The sequence below is a fragment of the Phyllobates terribilis genome, unplaced genomic scaffold (genome assembly GCF_046119375.1).
Source record: "Phyllobates terribilis strain yellow unplaced genomic scaffold, ASM4611937v1 Scaffold_8__6_contigs__length_399053987, whole genome shotgun sequence".
Lineage (NCBI taxonomy): Eukaryota > Metazoa > Chordata > Amphibia > Anura > Dendrobatidae > Phyllobates > Phyllobates terribilis.
In genome coordinates this window covers 107,009,651-107,035,184 of record NW_027362768.1, presented here as the reverse complement: position 1 = coordinate 107,035,184, position 25,534 = coordinate 107,009,651, and the positions used below count along the sequence as shown (strand labels likewise).

Here is a 25,534-nt window from a genome sequence, read left to right as displayed (position 1 = left end):
GGAGTCCGCGAAACGTCTGAATCCCAGACAAGCTAGGTGGTCATTGTTTTTTACCAGGTTTAATTTTGTCGTTACATATCGTCCTGGGTCAAAAAATGTAAAGGCGGATGCCTTATCTCGCAGTTTCCCTGGGGCCGGGAATACGGACGACCCGATTCCTATCCTTCAGGAGGGGGTGGTGGTTTCGGCAGTATGCTCTGAGCTGGAGGAGGAGGTATTGGAGGCTCAGGGGGACGCCCCTGTTGGACCTCCGGGGAGACTGTTTGTTCCAGATCAGTTGCGACAAAAGGTGATCGAGGCACACCATAACTCAGTTTTGGCAGGACACCCGGGGAGTAAAGCAACTGTGGATCTCCTCTCGCGTCGGTTTTGGTGGCCTAACTTACATAAGGAGGTGGTAACTTTTGTCGCGTCCTGTGGGGTTTGTGCGCGCTCTAAGACCTCACATACCCGTCCGTCTGGGGCCCTCTTACCTTTGAAGATCCCGGAGCGTCCTTGGACTCATCTGTCTATGGACTTTATTACGGACCTCCCTCCGTCTTCGGGTAAAACGGTCATACTCGTTGTAGTGGACAGGTTCAGCAAGATGGCACATTTTATCGCTCTTCCGGCTCTCCCTAATGCTAAAACTCTTGCGCAGGTGTTCATTGGGGAGATTGTGAGGCTTCACGGGGTACCCTCCGATGTGGTGTCTGATCGGGGGTCTCAGTTTGTGTCCAAGTTCTGGAAGGCGTTTTGTGCACGGCGGGGGATGCATTTGTCATTCTCATCGGCTTTTCACCCTCAGACCAATGGTCAGACGGAACGTATGAACCAGAGCTTGGAGACATATCTCCGGTGTTTTGTGTCAGAGAACCAGGAGGACTGGGCTTCTTTCTTACCTCTGGCAGAGTTTGCTCTTAATAATAGGCGGAGCGAGTCCACTGGTAAGTCCCCGTTTTTTGGGGCATATGGTTTTCACCCCCAGTTTTGTACTTTCAGTAGGGGGGGCTCTTCGGGGGTTCCTGAGGAGGAACGATTTTCCTCATCACTCGCTTCAGTATGGAGAGGGGTGCTGAAGAATCTGAATACTATGGGGAACCGATACAAACGTATGGCTGATAGGAGGAGAGTGTCTGGTCCGGACCTAAGTGTGAACGATCGGGTATGGTTGTCTACCAGGAATATTAAACTTAAGGTTCCCTCCTGGAAACTGGGTCCCAGGTTCATCGGGCCGTACAGAATCAGTTCTATTATTAATCCGGTGGCATTCCGTCTTGACCTCCCCCCTATGTTTAAAATTCACAACGTGTTCCACAGATCGTTGCTTAAGAGGTATGTGGCGCCGGTGGTACCGTCACCTTTACCTCCCCCTCCAGTGGTGGTCAATGGTAACTTGGAGTTCCAGGTATCAAGGGTCATCGATTCACGTTTTAATCGCCGGTCCCTTCAGTACCTGGTTCATTGGAAAGGGTATGGTCCTGAGGAGAGGATGTGGGTTCCTGCGTCGGATATTAACGCAGACCGATTAGTTCGGGCCTTCCACACGACTCACCCGGATAAACCAGGCCCTGAGGGTCCGGAGGCCCCTCGTAGAAGGGGGGGTACTGTCACGGGTCTGTCGCCACGAAGATCGTCACGATTACACAGCCTGACTTCTCGCAGCTGACTTTTTGGTGCTTTGTGTTTTCGGCAGTGAGGGAGTTAATTCTCTCTCTCTCTGTGCTAGACGAGGTTCAGCCTCGCCCAGCTGCAATCAATGCTGCTGTAGTGAGTCTCCTTCAAATGCCTGCTGGTCTGTTTGGGAAGTGTCGGTGAAAGCATTTCATACAGACTTACAGAGCGGATCGTGGTATTTGGAGTTTCTGAGATAAGTGTATTTGGAGTGTTTTTTCCCTTCCTCGCTTTATCATTTATCTCCTTTCCCGTTGGTGTTCCCTCTGTTGTAGTTGTGTAGTTTTTGTATGCAAGGTGGTTTTGGTTTTTCCCTTGTACTGTCTCGTTCGTCTAAGTACTGTGTGTGGGCATATTATTACTTGTCCTCTTTTGTTGTGATCGGGGTCCTTCTCAGGACTAGATTACTTAGGTGCAGGGATCCTCAGGAGGTAGGGGTTACGCTGGCGGCCTGGACCTCTGTACCTTTAACAGTACCTCCAGGTTGAGGGATTAGTCAGGGCCCCAGCTTAGGGTCAGCTTAGGCCCCCTACCTCCAGTATACAGAGACAGCGTGACATCACCATCGCATGAGCAACATGTGGCCTGGCATTATTATATTGAAAAATTGCTACGGGGACACTTAGGACACGGCCCCACTATCAGTATTTGGTCAGTATTCGTTCCGTATTTTTTATCAGGAGTGGGAGCCAAAAGCAGGTGAGGAACAATCAGAGAAAAGGTATAATAGAAACAAGTCACCAATTCTGCATTTATCACCGACTCCTGATTTTGTTTCCCACTCCTGAGAATAAATACTGACCGAATACTGATAATGGGGCCGTGCTCTTAGGATAAGTGTCTGTACCACTCATTGCACCAACAAATCAACATAACGCCGAGCTGTTTGAAATCCTAAGAAGAAGACTAGAGGGGTCAATGTACTATACATTATGCCACCCCACACCATAATCCCTAGAGTAGGACTGGTGTGACGTTCCCTTGTGAAGGCCTTTTCATTGCTTTGCCTACATGGTCTCCAGATGGAGACCAGAGTCTGGATTGGAGCAATGGTGGCTGGAATGGTGGTCTGTCCTCCGTTGTGATGAGTCCCACTTTTGTCCTGGATGCAATGATAGACGGAGAGTGGCCTGGAGACCACGCTCATATTTGATACTGAATAAATTGAGAAGTTTTGAACATTTTGTTACTATTTTTTCATGATTTGCATATGAGTAACATGTCTATCCATCCTGTGGTTATCATAATTCCATGACTTTACCTTCTTACACTTTCAATGTTGAGGATACATGAGCCGTGCCGTAACTACAGACCTCTGCAGAATCTGGCATGAATTGCTGGATTTTCTGCCATGCTACTGACCTTATTTGTCCACTCAACCTTCGGATTTCAGTTCAGCTCCATTTACGCTCCCTGTATTATTAGAATGGGACGGATGTGCCATTGAAATAAAAACAAAATAATGCCTGAAGGGTTTGAAAATAAATAGAAAAACACTTGGATATCAGTAGAGGGTGTCTCTGCGACTTCTCCAACTAAAGGAAGTGTTATATTTTACGTCTGGAATTAATTTCAAACACACACGGCGCTGCCAAATTTCCAGAACAATAGATTCTATTTCTGTAATGATGTGTCCTTTGCCTGACATCACCCTTTTCACAAGAGGTTCCTCTCTCCACCTACAAATGGGAGCCGAGCCAAGAAGGTTTCATAGGTTACAGAATAAAGTTGGCAGAAATAGCCGTACACATGTAGGAATAAGTGATATTTCCTTAAATCCTGGTAATATTGTCAGTGCAGCATTTTAAGGCCACGCAGCTAAGCGCTTCTGCAAAAATCCATTTTTCACCGTTCTGTATTTAGACATGTACCAAAGGGCCGATTCCTTGCAGCTACGTGGGAAGGACATTTCTACTCCAGATTATGTTGCTCTCATAAGGAAAAACCCACAGACACACGCTGGTATAAAAACAGATTTATTGCCCTGTACGCGAAATGGCAATATATAGAACTGTTAGTTTACCGGGAACTTTTTAGACATAGAGCCAAAAATTAAATGTCTGTAATATCAAAATTCTGTACAAATCACTATAATAATATTTTCTCTCTCATTCATCTAGGACCTTTCTATGGGCTGGACACACCAATAGTGGTTGGGATTGCATTCGCAGCCTTTATAATTGGCGCACTGTTAACGGGAGCTCTGTGGTACATTTATTCACATACAGGTATGATTCAATGCAACATTTTATATTAATATCATCTTTTTAATTCTTCGTCTAAGCTTTTTTCTTTCCTTATGTCTTAAAGTCACTTTACTTCTTCCCGATCATATCATTGGCTAGTGTGAACAGGGCAGCGATCAGCCGACTAATGAGCAAAACGCTTGTTCATCGGCTGATTGGATCAATTCTGCATCCTAAAAATCCTTATTGTGGGTAGCAAATAATGATGTAACCAGGGGATGTGCTGCGACCAATGGGAAAACTGTATGGAGACTAAACAGTTGTAAGAACGATTACAGCATATAAAATAGTCTTAAATGAGCACCGTTCGACTTGTTACATCGCCAATTGGCGCTCTATATGATTTATTTATTTTATTTATTATGCTTTGTTTATATAGCGCCAACATATTTCACAACTCTTTACATTATCATCACTGTCCCCATTGGGGCTCACAATCTAGATTCCCTATCAGTATGTCTTTGGAGTGTGGGAGGAAACCGGAGAACCCGGAGGAAACCCACACAAACAACCACTAAGCCACCTTGGTTTTGCCCATGTAAATCCGTCTTAATACTCCTGACTTTATTTCTCTGTTTTACGTTATGAAATGCTAATCGGTGTGTTAAGGAAAAGTAGTAACGTTCTTTTCTCATGATATTAAAGATATTAGTTTGCTAGCAGTGAATAAGAACAATGCTGTCCGGGCTACATTGTCGCGAACTCACAGAAGACAGACATTGTAGAAGGTGTTCATATTCCAATGAGTAGGAAAGCAAGTCCTTGGATATTTAGATGGGTTGTCCCCTTTCAGGAAAATGGCCCCTAAATGCCTAAAATAACTAAGCAGGTAGTCGCCCTCTCTGGATCTCGCTCCTGCTCCCCCTGCTGCTCTAGTCTCGGTGTTTTGGCATTAGCGGTGACATCACGTCAACAGCACGCGTCACCACTCTAGTCAGCTCAGCGGCTGTACCAAGGATGACAACACGCACAATTCAGTGATTGGCAAGACTGGTGACGTGACATCACCACTACAGCCATAACACTGAGACCAGAGCACTGGCGGGGATCCGGCACTGAATCCGGGGAGGGTGAGTACCTGCTGAGTTTGTGAGTTTGTTGTTTTAGGTATTTTACAGATTTAGGGCTCAGTTTCATGAAAGTAGACAACCCATTTAACCCCTTCACGACGTATATCATATTTACATCATATGTTGTGTCCCTGACTTTGATGCGGGCTCACAAGTTGAGCCCGCATCTTTCCTTACACATGACAGCTAAATTAAACAGCGATCACGTGCCCTCAACAGCCACAGGTGGAGCGGAGCTCCGCTTGTGTCTGTTAACCTGTAAAATCCCACTGTCAATCTCTGACAGCAGCATTTAACACGTGACAACAGGGGCAAGCGTCATTCTACGCTCCCATCGGCACGCCCATGACGTGATCAGGGGACGTGTATGGGGGTCTGCTGAAGACCCCCATGCCTGTCATTAAGATACTACTGTGAATGCCGGCTCATGGCCGACGTTCATAGATCGTGATTTCTGCTATACATTGCAATAGCGATTGAACGATCGCAGCTTCACATCTCCTAAGGGGACTTCTAAAATTAAAAAAATATGAAATAAAAATAACACAAACGTTCAAACCACGGCACATTGAAAATAAAAAATATAAAAATACAAATTTGGTGCCACTGCATTCAGGAATGTCCGATCTATCAAAATATAAAGTAAATTAATCCAATCGTTAAACAGCATAATGAAAAAAAAAATCAAAACCCCAGAATCATTTTTTTTTTTTGTCACCACAACATTGCAATAAAATGCAATAATAGGCGATCAAAACATCGTATCTAACCCAAAATGGTATCAATAAAAATGTCAGCTCAGGGCTCAAAAAATAAGCCCTCACCCAGCTCTGATCCCGAAAAATGAAAACGCTACTGGTCTCGGAAAATGGCGACAAAAGCAAAAATGTTTTTCACACAATTTTCCAATTTTTTTTCTACCACTTAATTAAACAAAAAAAAACTATACATGTTTGGTATCTGCATTCTCATACTGACCTGGAGAATCATAATGGCAGATCAGTTTTAACATTTAGTGAACATGGTAAATAAAAAAAACAAACAATTGTAGAATTGCACATTTTTTGGAATTGTTTTCCTGTTTTCCAGTACACTATATGATAAAATCAATGGTGCTATTCAAAAGTTCAACTCGTCCCACAAAAAACAAACCCTCATACGGCTATGTTTATGGAAATATAAAAAAGTTATGGTTCTTGGAAGAAGGGGAGGAAAAAATTAAAACAGAAAATGGCCTGAGGGTGAAGGGGTTAATTTAGACTCTCCTTAAATACATGAAGATTTCTTGCATCTAAAAAGGCAGTGGCGTAATAGCTTTGAGACATTTCTGTCCCCTTTTTATTCCTAAACCGTTAAAATTCACTTTTGTTCTAGGGATATGTAAACAAATATATTAAAGTGAATCCAACTAAGTTTTATTTTATCTTAACTTTTCTTGTACATGAGAAAATCAAGAAAACACATAGATATATTTGGACAAAAGACATTGACAAGTTATATATTTTATTGTATTGCCGAGTTTGTATGTTCTCCCTGTGTTTGTGTGGGTTTCCTCTGGGTTCTCCGGTTTCCTCCCACACTCCAAAGACATACTGATAGGAAATCTAGATTATGAGCCCCAATGGGGACAGTGATGATGTTTGTAAAGCGCTGCGGAATATGATGGTGCTATGTAATCAAGTAAAATAAATAGAAGAACGATATATAGGATACAATGCAATGAAGACTAATGGCCAGATCTATGACTTGGAGGTAATTTTCTATACAATTTATTATGACTCCTCAAAACTCAAAATCCAGCTGAAATGACAACGTATATTTATCCTGGTTCATTTCCAGGATCACACTGCTGAAATGTTAGTGTCAGACCGATGTTCTATTGCTAATATCACAATATATTTGTCTATTGGTTCCTAGCATTTACAGATTTTTGTATTGGAAACGAGAAACGTAAAAATATTTCTCATTAATCTTATTCTGCAAAATGTTGTTTTCCAGTGAGAGCCGAATCCAAAGTCGTAATTTCACAGTTCATTTCAGGATTAAAAATCCAGCGTGACATCACTTTATGGCATGTTGTAAGCTAGAACCAGCTCTGTACAGAACACTGAATAGGGCACACTGAACAAATAGTGTGCTGTATTTTCCGAAAGGCCAAAAAAAAACGTATTTTCAGTATTTTGAGACAGAACTAACATTACTGAAAATAAAGTCTGCTTATAAGTCTTACTTCTATAAAGTGTTGCAACCATTGCACTGCATTCAAACTGCAGTATTTGACCACTATGTAGTGTCGCCACCTATTGGCTTATTGAATAGTTAACGTGCCAATATCTTACCACTGTATCACATTTCTTATCTTACTCTGAAGATTTATGGTCCAATATTCTCTGCTGAGTCATTTCTTAACATATTCTCTCAGTAGTAGGATTTCCACTTTGCCGATTCAGAATGACAAAACTCTTGTATTGACATATAGCTAGAAGACAAAAAATTCTAGCTTTGCATCATTTTTTGCTGTTTTTGACTGCATAGTGGCCCTCCTGGTCACCACCTGCACCACATCTTCATTCTAGTGAATGGACTCTTTCTTCACTTCCCTCCACAGTCACAAACTAATCTGCTTTTTCTTTAAGATCGGTGGTGGTCCTAGTGATATGCCACCACTTCTTAAGTCTTCGGGTGGGTTTATTCCATGTACAGTATTTATCACCTAGCTGCAGGATATGATTGTGTGGATACCCACCGATCCTGATAATTGAGGTCCGGTTTCCCCTTTGTGAATGGAGCAGTAGTGAGCATGCATGACCACTGCTATTTCACTGTCTATAGATGTGATGGATATGAATGTGCACGACCACCCTGATTGACCCATAGAAGTGAATGGAGTGGTGGTCACGCATGTATCCCACCGTTATCTTCACATGGGGAGCACATGTCCATACTGATTTGTTGATTTATGGAGTAAAGGTTACATATATAACATATATCATTTAAGGCCAACTATCAGTGAACCCCAGGTAAAATCAGTCACTTGTGGAAAACTCAAGCTTCCGTGTTGGATTTGGTGGTTGCCTGGTGCAGTTGTTAGCAAAACTTGGAAAGATATTTGAAGCCTGGCCAAGTCGATAGAACAAGCCAGAGATTGATCTGCTAAGTGATGGTCCTGTCCTCATGCAAGTCTCAATATCCTCTTAAAGGGAATCCGTCAGTAAGATCAACTCTCCTAAGCTGTCTATAGGGACATGTAGATCATAGGAAGCTGAATAAAATGATACCTTGATATCTGCGATCCGATGCCTTATTCCAGAGAAATCCACGTTTTTTCTTATATGTAAATGACCTCTTCCGGGCTATAGGGAGGACGCTGCCTGGAAGATAACTCTGCTCCCAGAGCTTATTTTACATGAAGGGGGAGTTACCAATGTGAGACAAGTAACTAACACAGAACAGGAGAAATTAAATTTGTTTTCTTGCAAACACATTTGCTGCAGCTCTCACAGCCTTGCTGTATTGCAGCGCTATTAAAGCCCTGTCTGCCTGTGAGATGGAAGCTGAGAGGAACCTGCAGATGTGTCAGGTATAATCACACACAGCTCTGCAGTGAGATCAGGAGAGCAGAGAGCGGCCATCACACATCACACTGGTAACTCCACCTTCATGTATAATAATCTCTTCAGGCAGAGTTATCTTCCAGACAATGTTCTCCCCATAGCCTGGAAGAGGTCATTTATATAGTGATAAAAGATGATTTATCCACAACAACGCATCTGATATGAGGCATACAGGGATGACTCTGCTCAGCAGTCTATAACCTGTATGCCCATATTAATAGTTTACATAGCTCAAATCTAGTGACAGATTCTCTTTAAATAAGAATCTCTAAACAATATTAATTCTTCACAATTTTTGTTGTGAATGCCAAGAGTCTGACTTCTCACCCAGAAATCCCTCTTGCATAGGCGGACCACCGAGCAGAGCAAACAGATTAATGTAAAACATGTTCGCTTATACATTCCATATTTCAACAAATAAAGCCTTCTCCACCCCTGTGGTTTGGGGGATGCATTAGTCAAAGCACAGCTAAATGTTTTTGCATCACAAAAAGTTTTTCTCCATAGTATAAAAAAATAGAGTTTTCATAGACATTTTATGGAGGAAATACTGGAACCATTATTAGATCGCTACGTACATTGATTGATTATTATCTTATGGCGGAAGAAATGCACTTTAATAAGGGAGTGGTGCAAAACATCTTTTTTGTGGGATCTCAAATATTTGGTTAGTGTTATGGATGGGCCACTGATATTAGGCAGTGAGAGCTATACATGACATATATGGATGAGCGGACCCGTGGAAGTTTGGGTTCTGCTACCCAATCCGAACTTTATTCCAAAGTTAGGTTTGGGTACCAGAACTGTACCTGAACTTGAACCAGAACACAAACCCCATTGAAAACAATGGAGACCCAAACTTTTAAGCTGGAAAATATTATCTCTCTCTTTTTCCCCCGGAACTCCGACCATTGCAACGGACTGGACTTCCGGGAGAAGTCAGTGTTTGGCTTTTAGCACCGGACACTAAGTCTCCGGTACGAACCCCGAAATTTTAAGTTTGGGTTCGCTCATCTCTAATAACATGCAGTGTTTTTATGTGTTTTACACTGATGTAGGCAAATTGTCTCTTCAGAGAGGAAGAGGGCTAGAACTCTACTGCCACCTATAGGAAGCAGCAATCCTAAAAGTCAATATCGACCCTTTAACGAGCCTTGTCACATGACTTGGGATAAAAGCCAAGACCAGAATCTTACAAGGCTAATATAACTTACAATGAAAACAGTGCATAGAAACACTACAGAAAGTAAATCCAAACACATAAAAAACATAGGTCACATAGTTAACATATTTTGTTAATAAAAAAATCGTAAAAGCCATCCCACCATGACAAGGTGTACCCAATCAAGATGGTCCCTACTCTAGTATCTCACCACGCTATATGCCAGCAGGCTTCAAAATAGACAGGGGCAGAGCTGGACACGGGCCTGACTGTGTTTTACACCTGCATGTGGTAAGCTTGAGTAGAGAAGGTGCACAGCCCAAAGGGGCGGCCATACCTCTAAATGTGCTAAGTACAAGAAACTGAAGCAAAACCAAAAAACATGGGCTGGCACACCTGTCAGTACAAGTGTAATATTTATCAACACAGACATGTGAGAAAAGATGTTTTTTTGTTTTTTTTTAAATGTTCGATCCTAAAGCCCTAAACATAATAGCCTTTAAGGCATTGTTGCACGCACTGAACTTGCCCCTCAAATGTCACAAGGTTAAAAAACTGTTTACTGTGTACGCCCCCTAATGCCATCAAAAAGGTTTTAGAGTTTACACTACCTGCTCTGTAAAAAAGTTTTGTTTCTAGTGATGTGGGGCTGCCTTTTCTTCGTTTCACAATTTTGGCTTAATTAATATATTACTCTAAAACATAGGGCATTATAGCAATATTATGGTTAAAGATGACTACAACTTCCCTGCAATAACCGTACGTTTGAATGCTGAGCCCCCTAGCTACATGTCGGTGTACTACACTGCTTCATCTGTAAGACAAGGGACAGACGTGTCAGCAGAATATACAACGCTGCAAAAAAAATATTTTCATGAATCCATACATATTACTTTTGCTTGACGTTTTTGAATTGTAAACAGGAACTGGTATATAGTATATATAGTTATGGTAAATCTTATTTTTTTTGTGAGTATTGAGCAGATAGTATGCAGTCATCGATGAGATACCCACCATCCAGGCATTGATGACACCAAAATTTATAAATGGAATAACTCGCTTATCAGAAAATGACTTATTGTTTAAATCAGGTTTTTGTGTTAACATTTTATTTATTATATTATTATTTGTAATATTATATTATTTATTATATATTTATATTATTTTTTTATATATTTACATTGTCAAAAAATGTAAAAAGTACATTTATTTTTTTCCCCATAATACAATGTGTATTAAAAATAAAAATGAAAAATTTTGCAACTTTCACATCACCACCGCGGCTTTTTTTTTACATTTTAACTTCCTGTTGTTTCAGGAAACAAAACATGTACATTAGCCACAATGGTCAGACCCCTCCATATACTATATATTATATTAAAGCATCTACAGTAATTAGTGTCATTGTGAAGGGAGGGGAGCAGGGTCGCTCAGTTTTTATATTTTGTAGTATACTGTTGGAGATGGGGACTGCCTCCATGCTAGGCTGAGCATTAAGGGCTCATGTAGACAACCATATTTTCGGTCCAAGTATGTTCCAACAACGCATCAGATCGCACTTGGACCATTGTTATTTTATGGGGCTGTGCACATGTTAGATTGTTTTACACGGACCAAGTCTGTCCACGGAAAAAAAATCGCAGAATGCACAAGTCACATCCTATTATCAGATCACACTTGGCCATGCAAGTCAATGAGTCGGTGGAAATAAACGGACCGCACTTGGATGACATCTGAGTGTGGTCCAATTTTCACGGACTGACAGAATGGAGAAATGTTTTTTTTTTTTTTTATCTTCTCCTTATCCAAGAAAATCGAAGCACACTCTGATCACACTCTGATCACACTCTGATCACACTCTGATCACACTCTGATCACACTCTGATCACACTCTGATCACACTCTGATCACACTCTGAGCAGAGTGTGATTAGCATAATCAGCCCGATTTTTTTCAGATGAGAGAAAATACGGTTGTGTGACCCCAGCATAGGGCTGTTTTTAATTAGTGCTGTATCCTTCCTGCCCTTTAAATTTGTAGGCTTAGGTTTAGGGTCCTATAAAAAAAATACACCTTGTTGTGGCTGGTGGGCACACTTGAATCAACCAATTTGTGCACTTAGTACCTTAATTTTATAAGTAAATTCCATATGCCAGTAATGCTGAGCAATTTTCATACATTCAGTGTTTGCATACAGCTTAGTGCTTACAGAGTGCTGCTGTATTCTTTTGTTTGATTAACATTGACTCCATAGTGAGCAAATGTGAACACTAGGCATCTTTATAGAGCTTTTTTTTATTTATTTTGAAAACCAAGAAAGAAAACAGGATGCCAATAGATGTTAATAAAGGATTATTTTTTTCTATGCTACACTTTTTTTTAGGCTTACCAGTACGAATATCGTCAGAAAATACTGACGGGTGAATATGGCCTAACAATTAGTTGCTAATTTAATCATCCATTTCCAGTAACATTGCTATATGAAACCTTCTAGCATCATTATATGTTACGGCGATTTCACCACGATCCACTGCACTAGACCACTTGACCCCTTATACCTTAATTCAGGCTGTAGTGTTGCCTGACTGCAGATGTAGTGACCCCTCTGTTATTGCATATGGTTATAAGAAATGGATTCTGCACATTTCATAATAAGGTTGGAGAGTGGCACAGCTCTACACCATATTTAGATGACAATCCTAGAAATCAGCTATAGCAATTTACTTTTGTTTCATGTCGGTCCATTCCAAGCCTCATGCAAACCACAACAGCAGGGCTGTATACTTGTGGTTTGTGATGTCAGTGGAATGTGCTAGTCGGAGGAAATCTACTGTGTAAAGCTGCTTTTTCACAGCCTGTAGGAAAAAAGGAACTTGGAAATTTAAAGTAGAACCTAACATTGTGAGCCCTGAAAACTGCCGCATACCTGCCAGTATCCGAGGCCCTTCTTTTGATTAGCCGGCCTGGCGTGAGGACACATGTCATTTCGTAATGATGATCTCGCGCCATGCCGACTTATCAAAAGAGGAACTGGCGATACCATCAAGTAAGAGTCAGTTCTTATAGCTCCCCCCGGTGGTGGCCCTGGTCCTGCAAATCCATTCACACCATCTTCAACTGTGGCTAAACAAAATTTTCAAGACTAACCATGAGATTGTAAGTTAAAATTTTGATCAAAGTGTATAAGCCCACTTCCACGTCACGGTGACCTCTTTCTTAGGTCCCTGTTCTGTTGAGTGCAGCACTGCATGGCGACCACTGCCACCACACCTGTAGGAAGAGTGACCAAGGTGACCAACAGCCAGGGTTACCAACTTGTTTTTTATTTTTTTTCTGGACAACATATTCAAAAATCACAAACAGCAAACATTTTTTTATGGACGCATTGGAAAACCACATATGTCTACAACCCACAACTCTGATATAAGGGTGTGAACTGTATTCACTGTGAACTGTAGAACGTAATCATAGTCATAATAATTTGTCCAAACTTAAAAAAATCACGGACACATCAGATTTTTTTCCGGACAGGAGAACAAACTGCTCTATTTTTAGGGACTGTCCAGGAATTTCTAGACTGTTGGCCACCCTGCCTACATCACCCATGCTGTCAGGCAAAGCCACCATGACTCTGATTCACACCACCCTACAAAACAACATTTTCAGTGGCCTCCATACAGCAACCAAGTGAACATATAACCAAAAACTCACTTTTCTATGTACTTTCGGGTATCAAACTGAGAACCAATAGATGGGACCCTTTTCACCCTTTTATTTAAAAACACCTGAGCCAAACAAGTGGAGTGTTGCGGCTGTTAAATTGGTGTGGTAGTCGCCATGTAGAGCTATACCAAATAGAACAGTGACCCACTGAAGAGATCGCCATGACGTGGCAGTGGGCTTATACACGTTGATTAAAATGGTAACTACGGTAAAAACTTTTTCTTAGCCACAGCCGATCAAGGTGTAATATTTGGATTTGTGGTCCAAGTTCTCTTTTTATCATTGTTTTATTTTTTTACATATTAATTTAAAAATTTCCATATCGGTAAACTAATGGCACTTCATTCACTATTATTAAACATGTCCAAGCCCTAACTGAATAAGCCTGAGTAACAAAAAGATCCAAAACATAAAATCAAAATGCCTTTTTTTTGTTAGTTTCGTGTCTTTGTGAAACTAACAATTAAACTTATAAATTAAAACAGCAGAGCAGAGTGCCTAGAAAAGGGGACGCCTCTGTATCTTGACAAATGCAATTTGACAATAATGCCATAGAGTAGTACTTTCAACAATTAGGTTACAACTGTACATATAAGGTTCCATCAGCCCCATCTGAGAAATACACCTAATGAAATTTAAACTAGTAGAACCAATCCAAGGAGATATAAAATATGAGGGAAAGATGATAATCTGAAATGAACACTGACAGTGTATACTGACATCAACAGATGACAAAGATATAACTTGTATTGGTAATAAATGTACTTGTAAAACAAATCACATTATTATGATGAATTAATCCTATCAAATCAATTAATATAATAGAATATCAGAGTAGTGAAGCTATGATAGTACTGATGGTCAGTGCTGACAAGAGGTATAGAGTCCTAGGAATGATCTATATATATAAAGAAACTGAACCCTCAATAAATACCTGGATAGCAGAAGGTAGAAAAGGGTAAGGATGTCAGGATAATACCAGCACGGCGTCACCTCACCCCGATGCGCGTTTCACCACTTGCTTCTTCCTGTGATTTGTTTTACAAGGACATTAATTACCAATAGAAGTTATATCGTTGATGTCAGTGTTCAATTCAGATTGTCATCTACTAGTTTAAATTTCATTACGTGTATTTCTCCGATGGGGGTCATGGAACCTTATATGTACAGTTATAACCCAATTGTTGAGATTACTACTCTATAGCATTATTGTCAAATTGAATTTGTCAGGATACAGAGGCGTTCCCTTTTCTAGGCACTCTGCTGTTTTAATTTCTTTTTTTAATTGTTGGTTTCAGTAAAGATATTTTAACTTTATATTTTGGATCTCTTCATTACTCAGGCGTATTCACTTAGGACTTAGGCATGTTTAATATTATTTTTTTTACATGCCTGATTATCTGACTTTTCAGATGCCAGACTAAGGGAATTTTAGTTTTTTTATAGATATTTTCTTAAATGGAGAAAATATTACAGTGAGTGATATCATGCCTGATATTTCATCTTATTATAAATGTTAGTTATTGCAGCACTGGACTACAATGCATCGTACTAACTGATTTTGGTGCCATATACAGTATTAAAGATCACTGCAGTGCTATAAGTACCAGATGGCAGCATATCCACCATTAAAAGCCCCAAGTTACCATCCGTATCATCGCAGACTAACTGTCTCGATAAGTTATAGCTATGTGTGCATATATAGACATTGCAAAGATTCAGATCCACCAAAACCAAAAATGTCCTTATGAAAAATAGAATAAAGCCAAAGCTCAGGCAAGAAGTGTTGTCATAAGAACACAGGAGTACAGGAGTTTCACATAACCTGGAAAAGGAGTAATAATTTGTTGAAAAATTTCCACTTGCATTAAAGAGCCGATAATATGAAAGATCTGGTTCTTCTCCTTTAAATTACGTTCCTCTAACGAAATGTTGTGCCTGAGCTCATGAGATACAATGAGATTTTCATACACAACCTCTTAGGACATTTTAGTGCCATGGTAGGGATTTCTAAGAAACGAGGAGTACAAAATAAATCACAACAAGATCTGGAAATCTTCTTAACTTAAATGAACCTTTGCATCACCTCGGCCATCATCTAAAAAGGATTTCCATCTGTGCTAAGAGACGTACTTGAAACTTCTGCAGAAATTTTAGTAATAGGATTTGAGTCAACCTGGGCAGCGCACTCTCGTCTCAAATTTCCACCCTTCATACGAAAACACTGGGATTAGATGAGTATAACAACTACAGGAGTGAGATCTGGTGATTAGGAGGGCTGGAGGGTAGAGTATAAAGAAGCTATGTGGACTAAGATGCTCATAGCAGGTTAACAGTACATTGCTGTCTACGTACACTAATAATAATAATGACGATAATAATGTTTCAGCATGGAAATTTTCTCTAATTACTACATACAATATTCTTTCTGTATCTTTAAAAACTATATAAGAGAATTGCCTAAATAACGATAAATCCACAGGTTATTAATGTAACACCTTGAACAATAACACTATATTGGGGAATTGTTCGTTAACGAGAACCTGGCTGCACGATTTTGTAATGTAAAGTAAAGATATGGCTGTAATCTGGTTGTAATACAGATTAGGGTGAGACTGAGCTCTGGGTCTTCTCCCCCTTCCCTGGTCCCTCCGTCTACCTCCAGTGTTTGAATGACAGGTCATTGCTTTTTCACTGATCTGCCTCCTGTGTGAAATTTTGCACTGGCATTGCCATGGGTGGTGCGTGTGCACATGGATTTTTTGGCTGGTCTTGAATAAAATGGCACCAGTGGTGGCGCATGTGAAGATTGAGATTAATCTCGGCTCACTTACATCTTTTAGAGATGTTTTAGGCAGGCAGAGAAGGAGAAAAGCTTGTGTACAGTCCCGCACCTGTGCACCTAAATCTCATTACCAGAAAACTTCAAATGGTGATTAAAGAAGAACCACAAAGCAGATTTCATCACCAAAGGTACTAATTTAATCGGTATACCAGTGCCATTATGGCCATGTCTTTACTGTAACTTGCAAAATTGTTGTCAAAATGCTGTCCCTAACAATAGGGGCACCCTATCTATTCCTGTTCCCCAGGTTACTTCATATGGCGAAGATGCTGGGGCCACGTACCTTGCTGTTCTCCTTAATCAGCACTTATCTGTCCCTGTTCCTAACCCAGGGAAGTGGGGAGGAATTGTGTATGTAAATACACCAACCAGATAAACAAGGAAGGACGTACAGGGATAAAATACCAAACACACAAAATATGCACTCGCAGACAACAGAGGGAGACACCGAAGGGATGAGAAAGGTAAACAAAAATAGAAGAGGATGGGACTATGCACATAACCAAAACACCAAGCAATAGTCACAGAACAACTCTCCTTAAACACCTATACCGAACACCGAATTCTCCATTCTTCACCAGGCAGTACAGGACTTAATACTGACAATTCCGATTGCCAGAGCAGAGACTATATAGGAGAGGGGAATGGCTGATACTGCACAGCTGAGAACTTCCAAGAAGGAAGCTACAGAGACTCAAAGCTAAGCAGATTAACTCCTGCACTGCTGAGAGAAACTAGGACCATGTTATTATGAGGGAGAAGTTCTTCTACTCAATGCAGGAGTACATAAACTCAGATGCTGCGGTCTTCTGGCTCCTCTCTGTCGTGATAAACCCGTGACAATCATGCTGACAGGTTCTCTTTAACTCCCATGATATCCTGTAGTATTTACAATTGTTCAAAACTTTGCAAGGACTCCTTTATTACAGAAGATTTCAGTAATAAGTCACTGTTAGAAGAGGCTCCATATGTGGCTTCATTCTGGGCATCCTGCACAATGAGTATTTTGCAGTACTTTTCCATGAGGATGGATGAGAAATCCGAGCTTTCCCCGAGGGCCTTCGCTTGCTTCCTCATATATAATGTACTCAAGGTCTTAAGTAATAATACACGTGTGATCATGAAATGGTGGAAGTAAACAAGATGGGATATGTGTTTTTACTGTAGCCGGATTGTAGCTAATGTTTTCCAAAAAAGAAATAATAGCCTCAGTTAATTGACAAGCGCAGAATCGGAGGACAACAATGATGTCAGCATTCGTGTTTATAGCATTTGGTGAGATGAGCCGATGACTTGGAGGGACATGGAGGACCTGGACATTTTGTCCCTTTCATGCAATATGACATCTTTTGATTTTATGGGTTTGGTTTTTTTGAGAAGTTTGTAGCCGCTCCATTAATACCATAATCTGATGATGCAATTCACATGATTTATTACTTAGTGTAGAATTACTTATTAATTCTAGGAGTCCAAATTTTGCACTTTATAATTGTCTGTTGTAATTCTGTGAACCGGAGCCAACACATTGCTAGACCAATGTGTTTATGTGAACATCTGGATAGTTCTGTCTGCACAGGGCTCTTGGCAGTGGATACTTCCTAATTCAGCTGATTAGGCTTTTGGGTGGGCATGCGAAATGCCATTCAATGATAGCCAGAATGCCGCTCATATTATTGGCACAGATGACCTGTTATAGTAAATTATGAAATATTTGGATTAGACCGCACACAGTTTTCATCACTTTCTGTTTTCATGTATCAGTTTTGTGTACCCAACATCAGAAGCGATGAAGTAACTTGCTCGTCTTTCGTATTAATGTTCATCATTAATAATTATTTAAAAAATATATTTTACCTTTAATGCGCCTTTCTTCATGTATATGAGCAACAGATATATAGGATAGCGTGTCCATCGATAGTCATTCTGCTATTACATTTGCTCTAGACATGCAGTTTTACCATGCTTGAATGAGTGGCTTCTAAGATCTCATGCACATGCTGCTTATTTTTTCCTTGCAGATTTGAAAAATCAAAAGTTTTTTCTAATCTGCAGCAGGTCAATTCCTTCAGTATTTTTGCAGGATTTATCACTCATTGAAAAGAATAGTAAAAAAAAGTATAAAAAACGCAAGTATGTTACACAGCATTTTTCCTGCTAGCATGCTTATTTTTGCAGCAGAAAAACGTGTTGCAAATACTAAACGTGTGCACATACCCTAAGGTTAAAATTTACCCCAATATTCCACCCAAAATCTGGAAGCCAGGTATACAGAGAACGGTGAAACACCAGAGAATGGCATCGCCAGGGGAGGTGAGTATAGTGGTTTTTATTTTTCATTTTGAGTCGTGTTCTTTTTTAGGGGGGGGGATTTGCAGATTTTGTAGTGGATATGCGATTATTCCACAATAAAAATAGGTCCTGTTGCAGTCAGATCTTGAACCCAGTGGGGAAAATCTGCAATATCAATGAACATGCAGCCGATTTATAAATTACTGCAGCGTCTGGATAGGATTTGTACTGTATCCTGCTTCGGAATTAAATGAATTAAAGGGTAAACTGCACTGTCACAAGACTTTCGTCAGGTCTCAGAAGTTTATATCGGTGGGGATTAGGGTGCTGAGACTGCTACTATTATTAAAAGTAAGGAGTAGAAGCTAGAAGAGAAGTAGAAATTAACAAAAGTTAACAGTTGACAACATGTGATACTGTCGAGTTAGGGACAGGAATCCTGCAGCCGGTCCATGCATTGAAGTCCGTACACGCTCAAAATACAGATGTGTGAATATGGCCTTAGGCTATGGTCATGCGCGAGAATTGGGCCGATTATGCAAATATCACTCAGATCAGATTTTGATCCGAGTGTCATCATAGTGTGATACAATTCTCTCAGATGAGAGAACTGTCCCACACTGAAAATGGAGAACAAAAGTTTTTCTCCATTCATTTGAATCAGACTGCACTCAGATGTCATCCAAGTGCAATCAGATGATTTCTATGAACTCATTGTCTTGCATGGCTGACTGCTCTCCGAATATCGTACCAAACTCGGACATGCCGCAATTTTGTTTTTTTGTCCGAAGAAATTGGACATGTACACGGCCTCATAGATTGACATTGGTCGGAGTGATTTGTCGCATCGCACTCGGACCGATAATGATCGTGTGCACCTGGCCTTAGACGTAGAAATAACCGAACAGCAGCATCCATGCAGGTGAAATTTGCTCACAAGTTTGTCTAGTCTACCATTCTATAATCTATAGGGGTCTTTGCCCACCCTTGCGGGTCAAATTGTTGCATAATGCATTAGACGAGGCAATAAACTTGTGATCTCACGTCTTCTTTGTCGTTCTATTTAGGTGGAATCAGGCATGGAATATTCTGTGGATATAATGTAAATGTCTGAGATTAGGATACCCCCTAAATTGAAATTGCACTACAATTATCAGATGTAGAATAGAGTTCTAAGATGTTGATATTTCATGTTCTAATATTATTAAATTTTTATTTTTTGGTAAAGAAAAGTTGTAATTTCTCCTGAAATGTTGTATAAAACATGCTAACGGAACAAATACTAAGGGTCATCCTGTGTACAGAGAATCAACACAATTTCCAGATGAGACACATTGCAGTGACTACATCTGTACCTCTACGTCTTCAAAGCTTAGCCAAGTGACTAGACTTCCAGCCGGCTCAATGAGGGCTGTTGTTGATGGACTCCCTACGAATGTTAAAAGAGATAATGTCAGCTAGACTCCCAAAAGGAACATTGCGCGTTTCCATACTTTATTTCATCTTTGTTATCCAGACACTCGCTCTGACCTGCAGTGTGAATCAGAAGTATTTCGCAGTGTCTGAAGTGCAAATGAATTGGATGTTCTGCCCTAAAAGAAACATCAACATGTGGATTACATCCAAGAAGGCTTAGGGGTTGGAAGATAACAAAACAAATGACCTAATAGCCTATGGTTTACATTGCCAATGGATACTTTCAAATCAGAAAGCAGTACAATATTTACTCAGTTTGAAGACTTTGGGTAAAGTGTATTGAGAAAAAAAAAATCTTGTTCCATTTTTATAATTTTATAAATTTGGGTTCTAGAGCCGTGTTGACTTACAAAGCAAATGTGTAGGACCGATATAGAAAACCCATTTTCAAATAACCTATCATGGCATTTCTAGTGTGTGTCCTCCGTTAATTATCCAAAGAAGATGTCAACTACAAAAAACATCTGTCTTTCTGAAGGATTCAGAATCTTCGTCATCTTAGTAGGAATCCTGTAATACTTTATGTCACCAATGAGAAATTGAACACTTGGCACCTTACCCTGTAAATATCACAGCTGATCAATGAGGTACAGCCAGTGAACAGCTCCTTTTTTTTTTTGAGTCAACATAAAAGATGGACAACTCTTTAAAAGAGCTTTTATCTGCTTTTAAGTAAGAAATATTACAAAATAAAGAAGTGACTCACCAACCCCTGGAATCCCCTTAGTCTCTCTTATCCTGCCATGTCAATACTAATACTCTCTCTTCCATCAATCATATAACCGGCTGCAGCCAATCACTGGACTCAACAGTCACATGCCAAAATGGACTTGTGACCCCTGAAGCCATTGGTTGGTTGCAGCTTTTCCACAAAAATCTGCCCTTGGTCTGTGTTTTTCATGCCTACTCTTACAAAAAGGGGCAGTCTTTTGGCAGAAAATGTTAGAAATTGTCATTCTTCACCCATCTGAAATCTATAACGTATAGCCAGCCGTACTCTCTGCTGAAGGGTCATCCGTGAAGATATTTTTTTATGAAGTTAGTTGAGAATTTGTATTAAAGAAAAGGAGTAAAGAGTTACAGTGATTACTTCTGGTATAATGTCAGGAAAAATATGAAAAATTGTTAGAAATGTGGTCAATTAAGCAAGAATATGTTGTGAAATTGAGGCTTATCTACATGATGATGAATAGCTGTAATAGTAAAGCAATGACCCATACAGTCTACAGCCACCAGGTCATTGACCATTTTTAGGGAGTTTTCCAAGGAAAAAGGCAATAATTACAACAAAGATGATTGTGTATTTCCTGTAGAGAATTAGATTTTTCCAATGTAGAGTTTATATATCTATCACGGTAAATCCCCAGTGATCAGTATATCAATATGTTATATATATATATATATATATATATAGTACAGACCAAAAGTTTGGACACACCTCATTTATAGATTTTTCTGTATTTTCATGACTATGAAAATTGTACATTCACACTGAAGGCATCAAAACTATGAATTAACACATGTGGAATTATATACTTAACAAAAAAGTGTGAAACAACTGAAAATATGTCTTATATTCTAGGTTCTTCAAAGTAGCCACCTTTTGCTTTGATGACTGCTTTGCACACTCTTGGCATTCTCTTGATGAGCTTCAAGAGGTAGTCACTGGAAATGGTCTTCCAACAATCTTGAAGGAGTTCCCAGAGATGCTTAGCACTTGTTGGCCCTTTTGCATTCACTCTGCGGTCCAGCTCACCCCAAACCATCTCGATTGGGTTCATGTCTGGTGACTGTGGAGGCCAGGTCATCTGGCGTAGCACCCCATCACTCTCCTTCTCGGTCAAATAGCCCTTACACAGCCTGGAGGTGTGTTTGGGGTCATTGTCCTGTTGAAAATTAAATGATGGTTAAACTAAACGCAAACCGGATAGAAACGCATGCCACTGCAAGATGCTGTGGTAGCCATGCTGGTTCAGTATGCCTTCAATTTTGAATAAATCCCCAACAGTGTCACCAGCAAAGCACCCCCACACCATCACACCTCCTCCTCCATGCTTCACGGTGGGAACCAGGAATGTAGAGTTCATCCGTTCACCTTTTCTGCGTCGCACAAAGACACGGTGGTTGGAACCAAAGATCTCAAATTTGGACTCATCAGACCAAAGCACAGATTTCCACTGGTCTAATGTCCATTCCTTGTGTTCTTTAGCCCAAACAATTCTCTTCTGCTTGTTGCCTGTCCTTAGCAGTGGTTTCATAGCTTCTATTTTACCATGAAGGCCTGCTGCACAAAGTCTCCTCTTAACAGTTGTTGTAGAGATGTGTCTGCTGCTAGAACTCTGTGTGGCATTGACCTGGTTTCTAATCTGAGCTGCTATTAACCTGCGATTTCTGAGGCTGGTGACTCGGATAAACTTATCCTCAGAAGCAGAGGTGACTCTTGGTCTTCCTTTCCTGGGGCGGTCCTCATGTGAGCCAGTTTCTTTGTATGTTTTTTGCAACTGCACTTGGGGACACTTTCAAAGTTTGCCCAATTTTTCGGACTGACTGACCTTCATTTCTTAACCCTAGAACGCATACCTGGGGCCTCGCAGGCCCGCCCTGTTAATTGTTTTCTATTTTCTGCAAGATTACTTTAGTTATAATTTTGAAACTCTAGGTATTCCTCAGGTATATAGTTGTTTGTCATTTTTGTTTGAGTTATTCCATGTTATTTGCACACGGCCTAAAAGGCCCCAGGTATGTGAAAATGTAGATTTTTATGGTCATGCGTTCTAGGGTTAAAGTAATGATGGCCACTCGTTTTTCTTTACTTAGCTGCTTTTTTCTTGCCATAATACAAATTCTAGCAGTCTATTCAGTAGGACTATCAGTGTATCCACCTGACTTCTGCACCTGTAAAGTGAAAACCATTTCCGGTGACTACCTCTTGAAGCTCATCAAGAGAATGCCAAGAGTGTGCAAAGCAGTCATCAAAGCAAAAAGTGGCTACTTTGAAAAACCTAGAATATAAGACAAATTTTCAGTTGTTTCACACTTTTTTGTTAAGTATATAATTCCACATGTGTTAATTCATAGTTTTGATGCCTTCAGTGTGAATGTACAATTTTCATAGTCATGAAAATACAGAAAAATCTATAAATGAGAAGGTGTGTCCAAACTTTTGGTCTGCACTGTATATATACAGTACAGAGCTGATAGCCCTACTGAATAGACTGTTAGCTGCTTTTTTCTTGCCATAATACAAATTCTAAGTAAAGAAAATCGAGTGGCCATCATTACTTTAAGAAATTAAGGTCAGTCAGTCCGAAAAATTGGGCAAACTTTGAAAGTGTCCCCAAGTGCAGTTGCAAAAACCATTAAGCGCTACAAAGAAACTGGCTCACATGAGGACTGCCCCAGGAAAGGAAGACCAAGAGTCACCTCTACTTCTGAGGATAAGTTTATCAGTCACCAGCCTCAGAAATCGCAGGTTAACAGCAGCTCAGATTAGAGACCAGGTCAATGCCACACAGAGTTCTAGCAGCAGACACATCTCTACAACAACTGTTAAGAGGAGACTTTATACAGCAGGCCTTCATGGTAAAATAGCTGCCAGGAAACCACTGCTAAGGACAGGCAACAAGCAGAAGAGACTTGTTTGAGCTAAAGAACACAAGGAATGGACATTAGACCAGTGGAAATCTGTGCTTTGGTCTGATGAATCCAAATTTGAGATCTTTGGTTCCAACCACCGTGTCTTTGTGCGACGCAGAAAAGGTGAACGGATGGACTCTATATGCCTGGTTCCCACCGTGAAGCATGGAGGAGGAGGTGTGATGGTGTGGGGGTGCTTTGCTGGTGACACTGTTGGGGATTTATTCAAAATTGAAGGCATACTGAACCAGCATGGCTACCACAGCATCTTGCAGCGGCATGCTATTCCATCCGGTTTGCGTTTAGTTGGACCATCATTTATTTTTCAACAGAACAATGACCCCAAACACACCTCCAGGCTGTGTAAGGGCTATTTGACCAAGAAGGAGAGTGATGGGGTGCTACGCCAGATGACCTGGCCTCTACCGTCACCAGACCTGAACCCAATCGAGATGGTTTGGGGTGAGCTGGACCGCAGAGTGAAGGTAAAAGGGCCAACAAGTGCTAAGCATCTCTGGGAACTCCTTCAAGATTGTTAGAAGACCATTTCCAGTGACTACCTCTTGAAGCTCATCAAGAGAATGCCAAGAGTGTGCAAAGCAGTCATCAAAGCAAAAGGTGGCTACTTTGAAGAACCTAGAATATAAGACATATTTTCAGCTGTTTCACACTTTTTTGTTAAGTATATAATTCCACATGTGTTAATTCATAGTTTTGATGCCTTCAGTGTGAATGTACAATTTTCAAAGTCATGAAAATACAGAAAGATCTTTAAATGAGAAGGTGTGTCCAAACTTTTGGTCTGTACTGTATATATATATATATATATATATATATATATATATATATATATATATATATATATATATATATATATATATATATATATATATATATATATATATATATTATCTACAATACTAAATAAATACATTAATTTCCCAAATATTTGAATTTTGTAGAATACAATTATACGCCCTGATTAAGCATTTGAAATCCATATTTTTTATGAACCAGTATATCGATTGTAAAAGTGTATTGACATTGAGTAAATCTTTTGTCAGAGGATTACATTTTTCTACCTATCGTGGCCTATTAAAGGGATTGTCCCCTTACAACTATCTTTATCCCACGGGCTCAGTGATATATAATGTAACATGCTAAGCTTTACTTACCTACCAGTCATGTTGACAGCACTGCAGCCAATCACTGAGCTCAGCAGCTCATGCTATCTAAAACAGCTCAGCTGCTGAATTCAGTGATTGGCTGCAATGCTGTTCACATGACATCACTGCTGCAGCCAATCCACAAACACCGAGGCAGTGGTGGAGAGGCAACGACAGACCCGAGAAGAGCAAGTAAGGCTGAGTTTATTATTTTATACATCACTGAGCCTGTTGGCTAAAATAGTTGAACAGGGATGATAACCCCTTTAATTAGCTTTTGAATTTTACTTGGTATTCACATTGCATAAAACTTGGAAGACTGCTTATTGTGCGGGGGACTTCTAATTGGCCCCCAATGGGGTTTATCAGGGTAAGGAAGGATTTGATATGATGGATTTTTACATGTCCAATCCTTTCATGGGAGCCAGTGGACAGAAATGGCGCCAGAGCCGCAATACCAGACATAGCCAAAGGACAGCAGTGGCGCCAGGGGTGCAACTTGAAACTCATGAGGTTCAATAAAAAATCTCCCTTAGCACCCGCACCTATCATTGGTATCTAATAGTACTGGACTCATATGGGCCAAGTGGACCTTTTGGCCCCCCTAAGTTCCAGGGCTTGGGTGCACCTGCACCTCATGTGCCCAGTATAGTT

The 25,534-nt window shown here is 40.3% G+C and overlaps 1 protein-coding gene across 2 annotated transcripts in view; it reads left to right on the top strand.

The window, feature by feature from the left end:
• Positions 1-25,534, top strand: part of TGFBR3 (transforming growth factor beta receptor 3) — a 251,927-nt gene that overhangs the window by 205,885 nt on the left and 20,508 nt on the right. For both annotated transcript variants that reach the window (XM_073643185.1, XM_073643184.1), the window contains one exon: positions 3,774-3,881. In XM_073643185.1, coding sequence (XP_073499286.1) covers positions 3,774-3,881 — 108 coding nt within the window. The remainder of the gene's footprint in view (positions 1-3,773; positions 3,882-25,534) is intronic.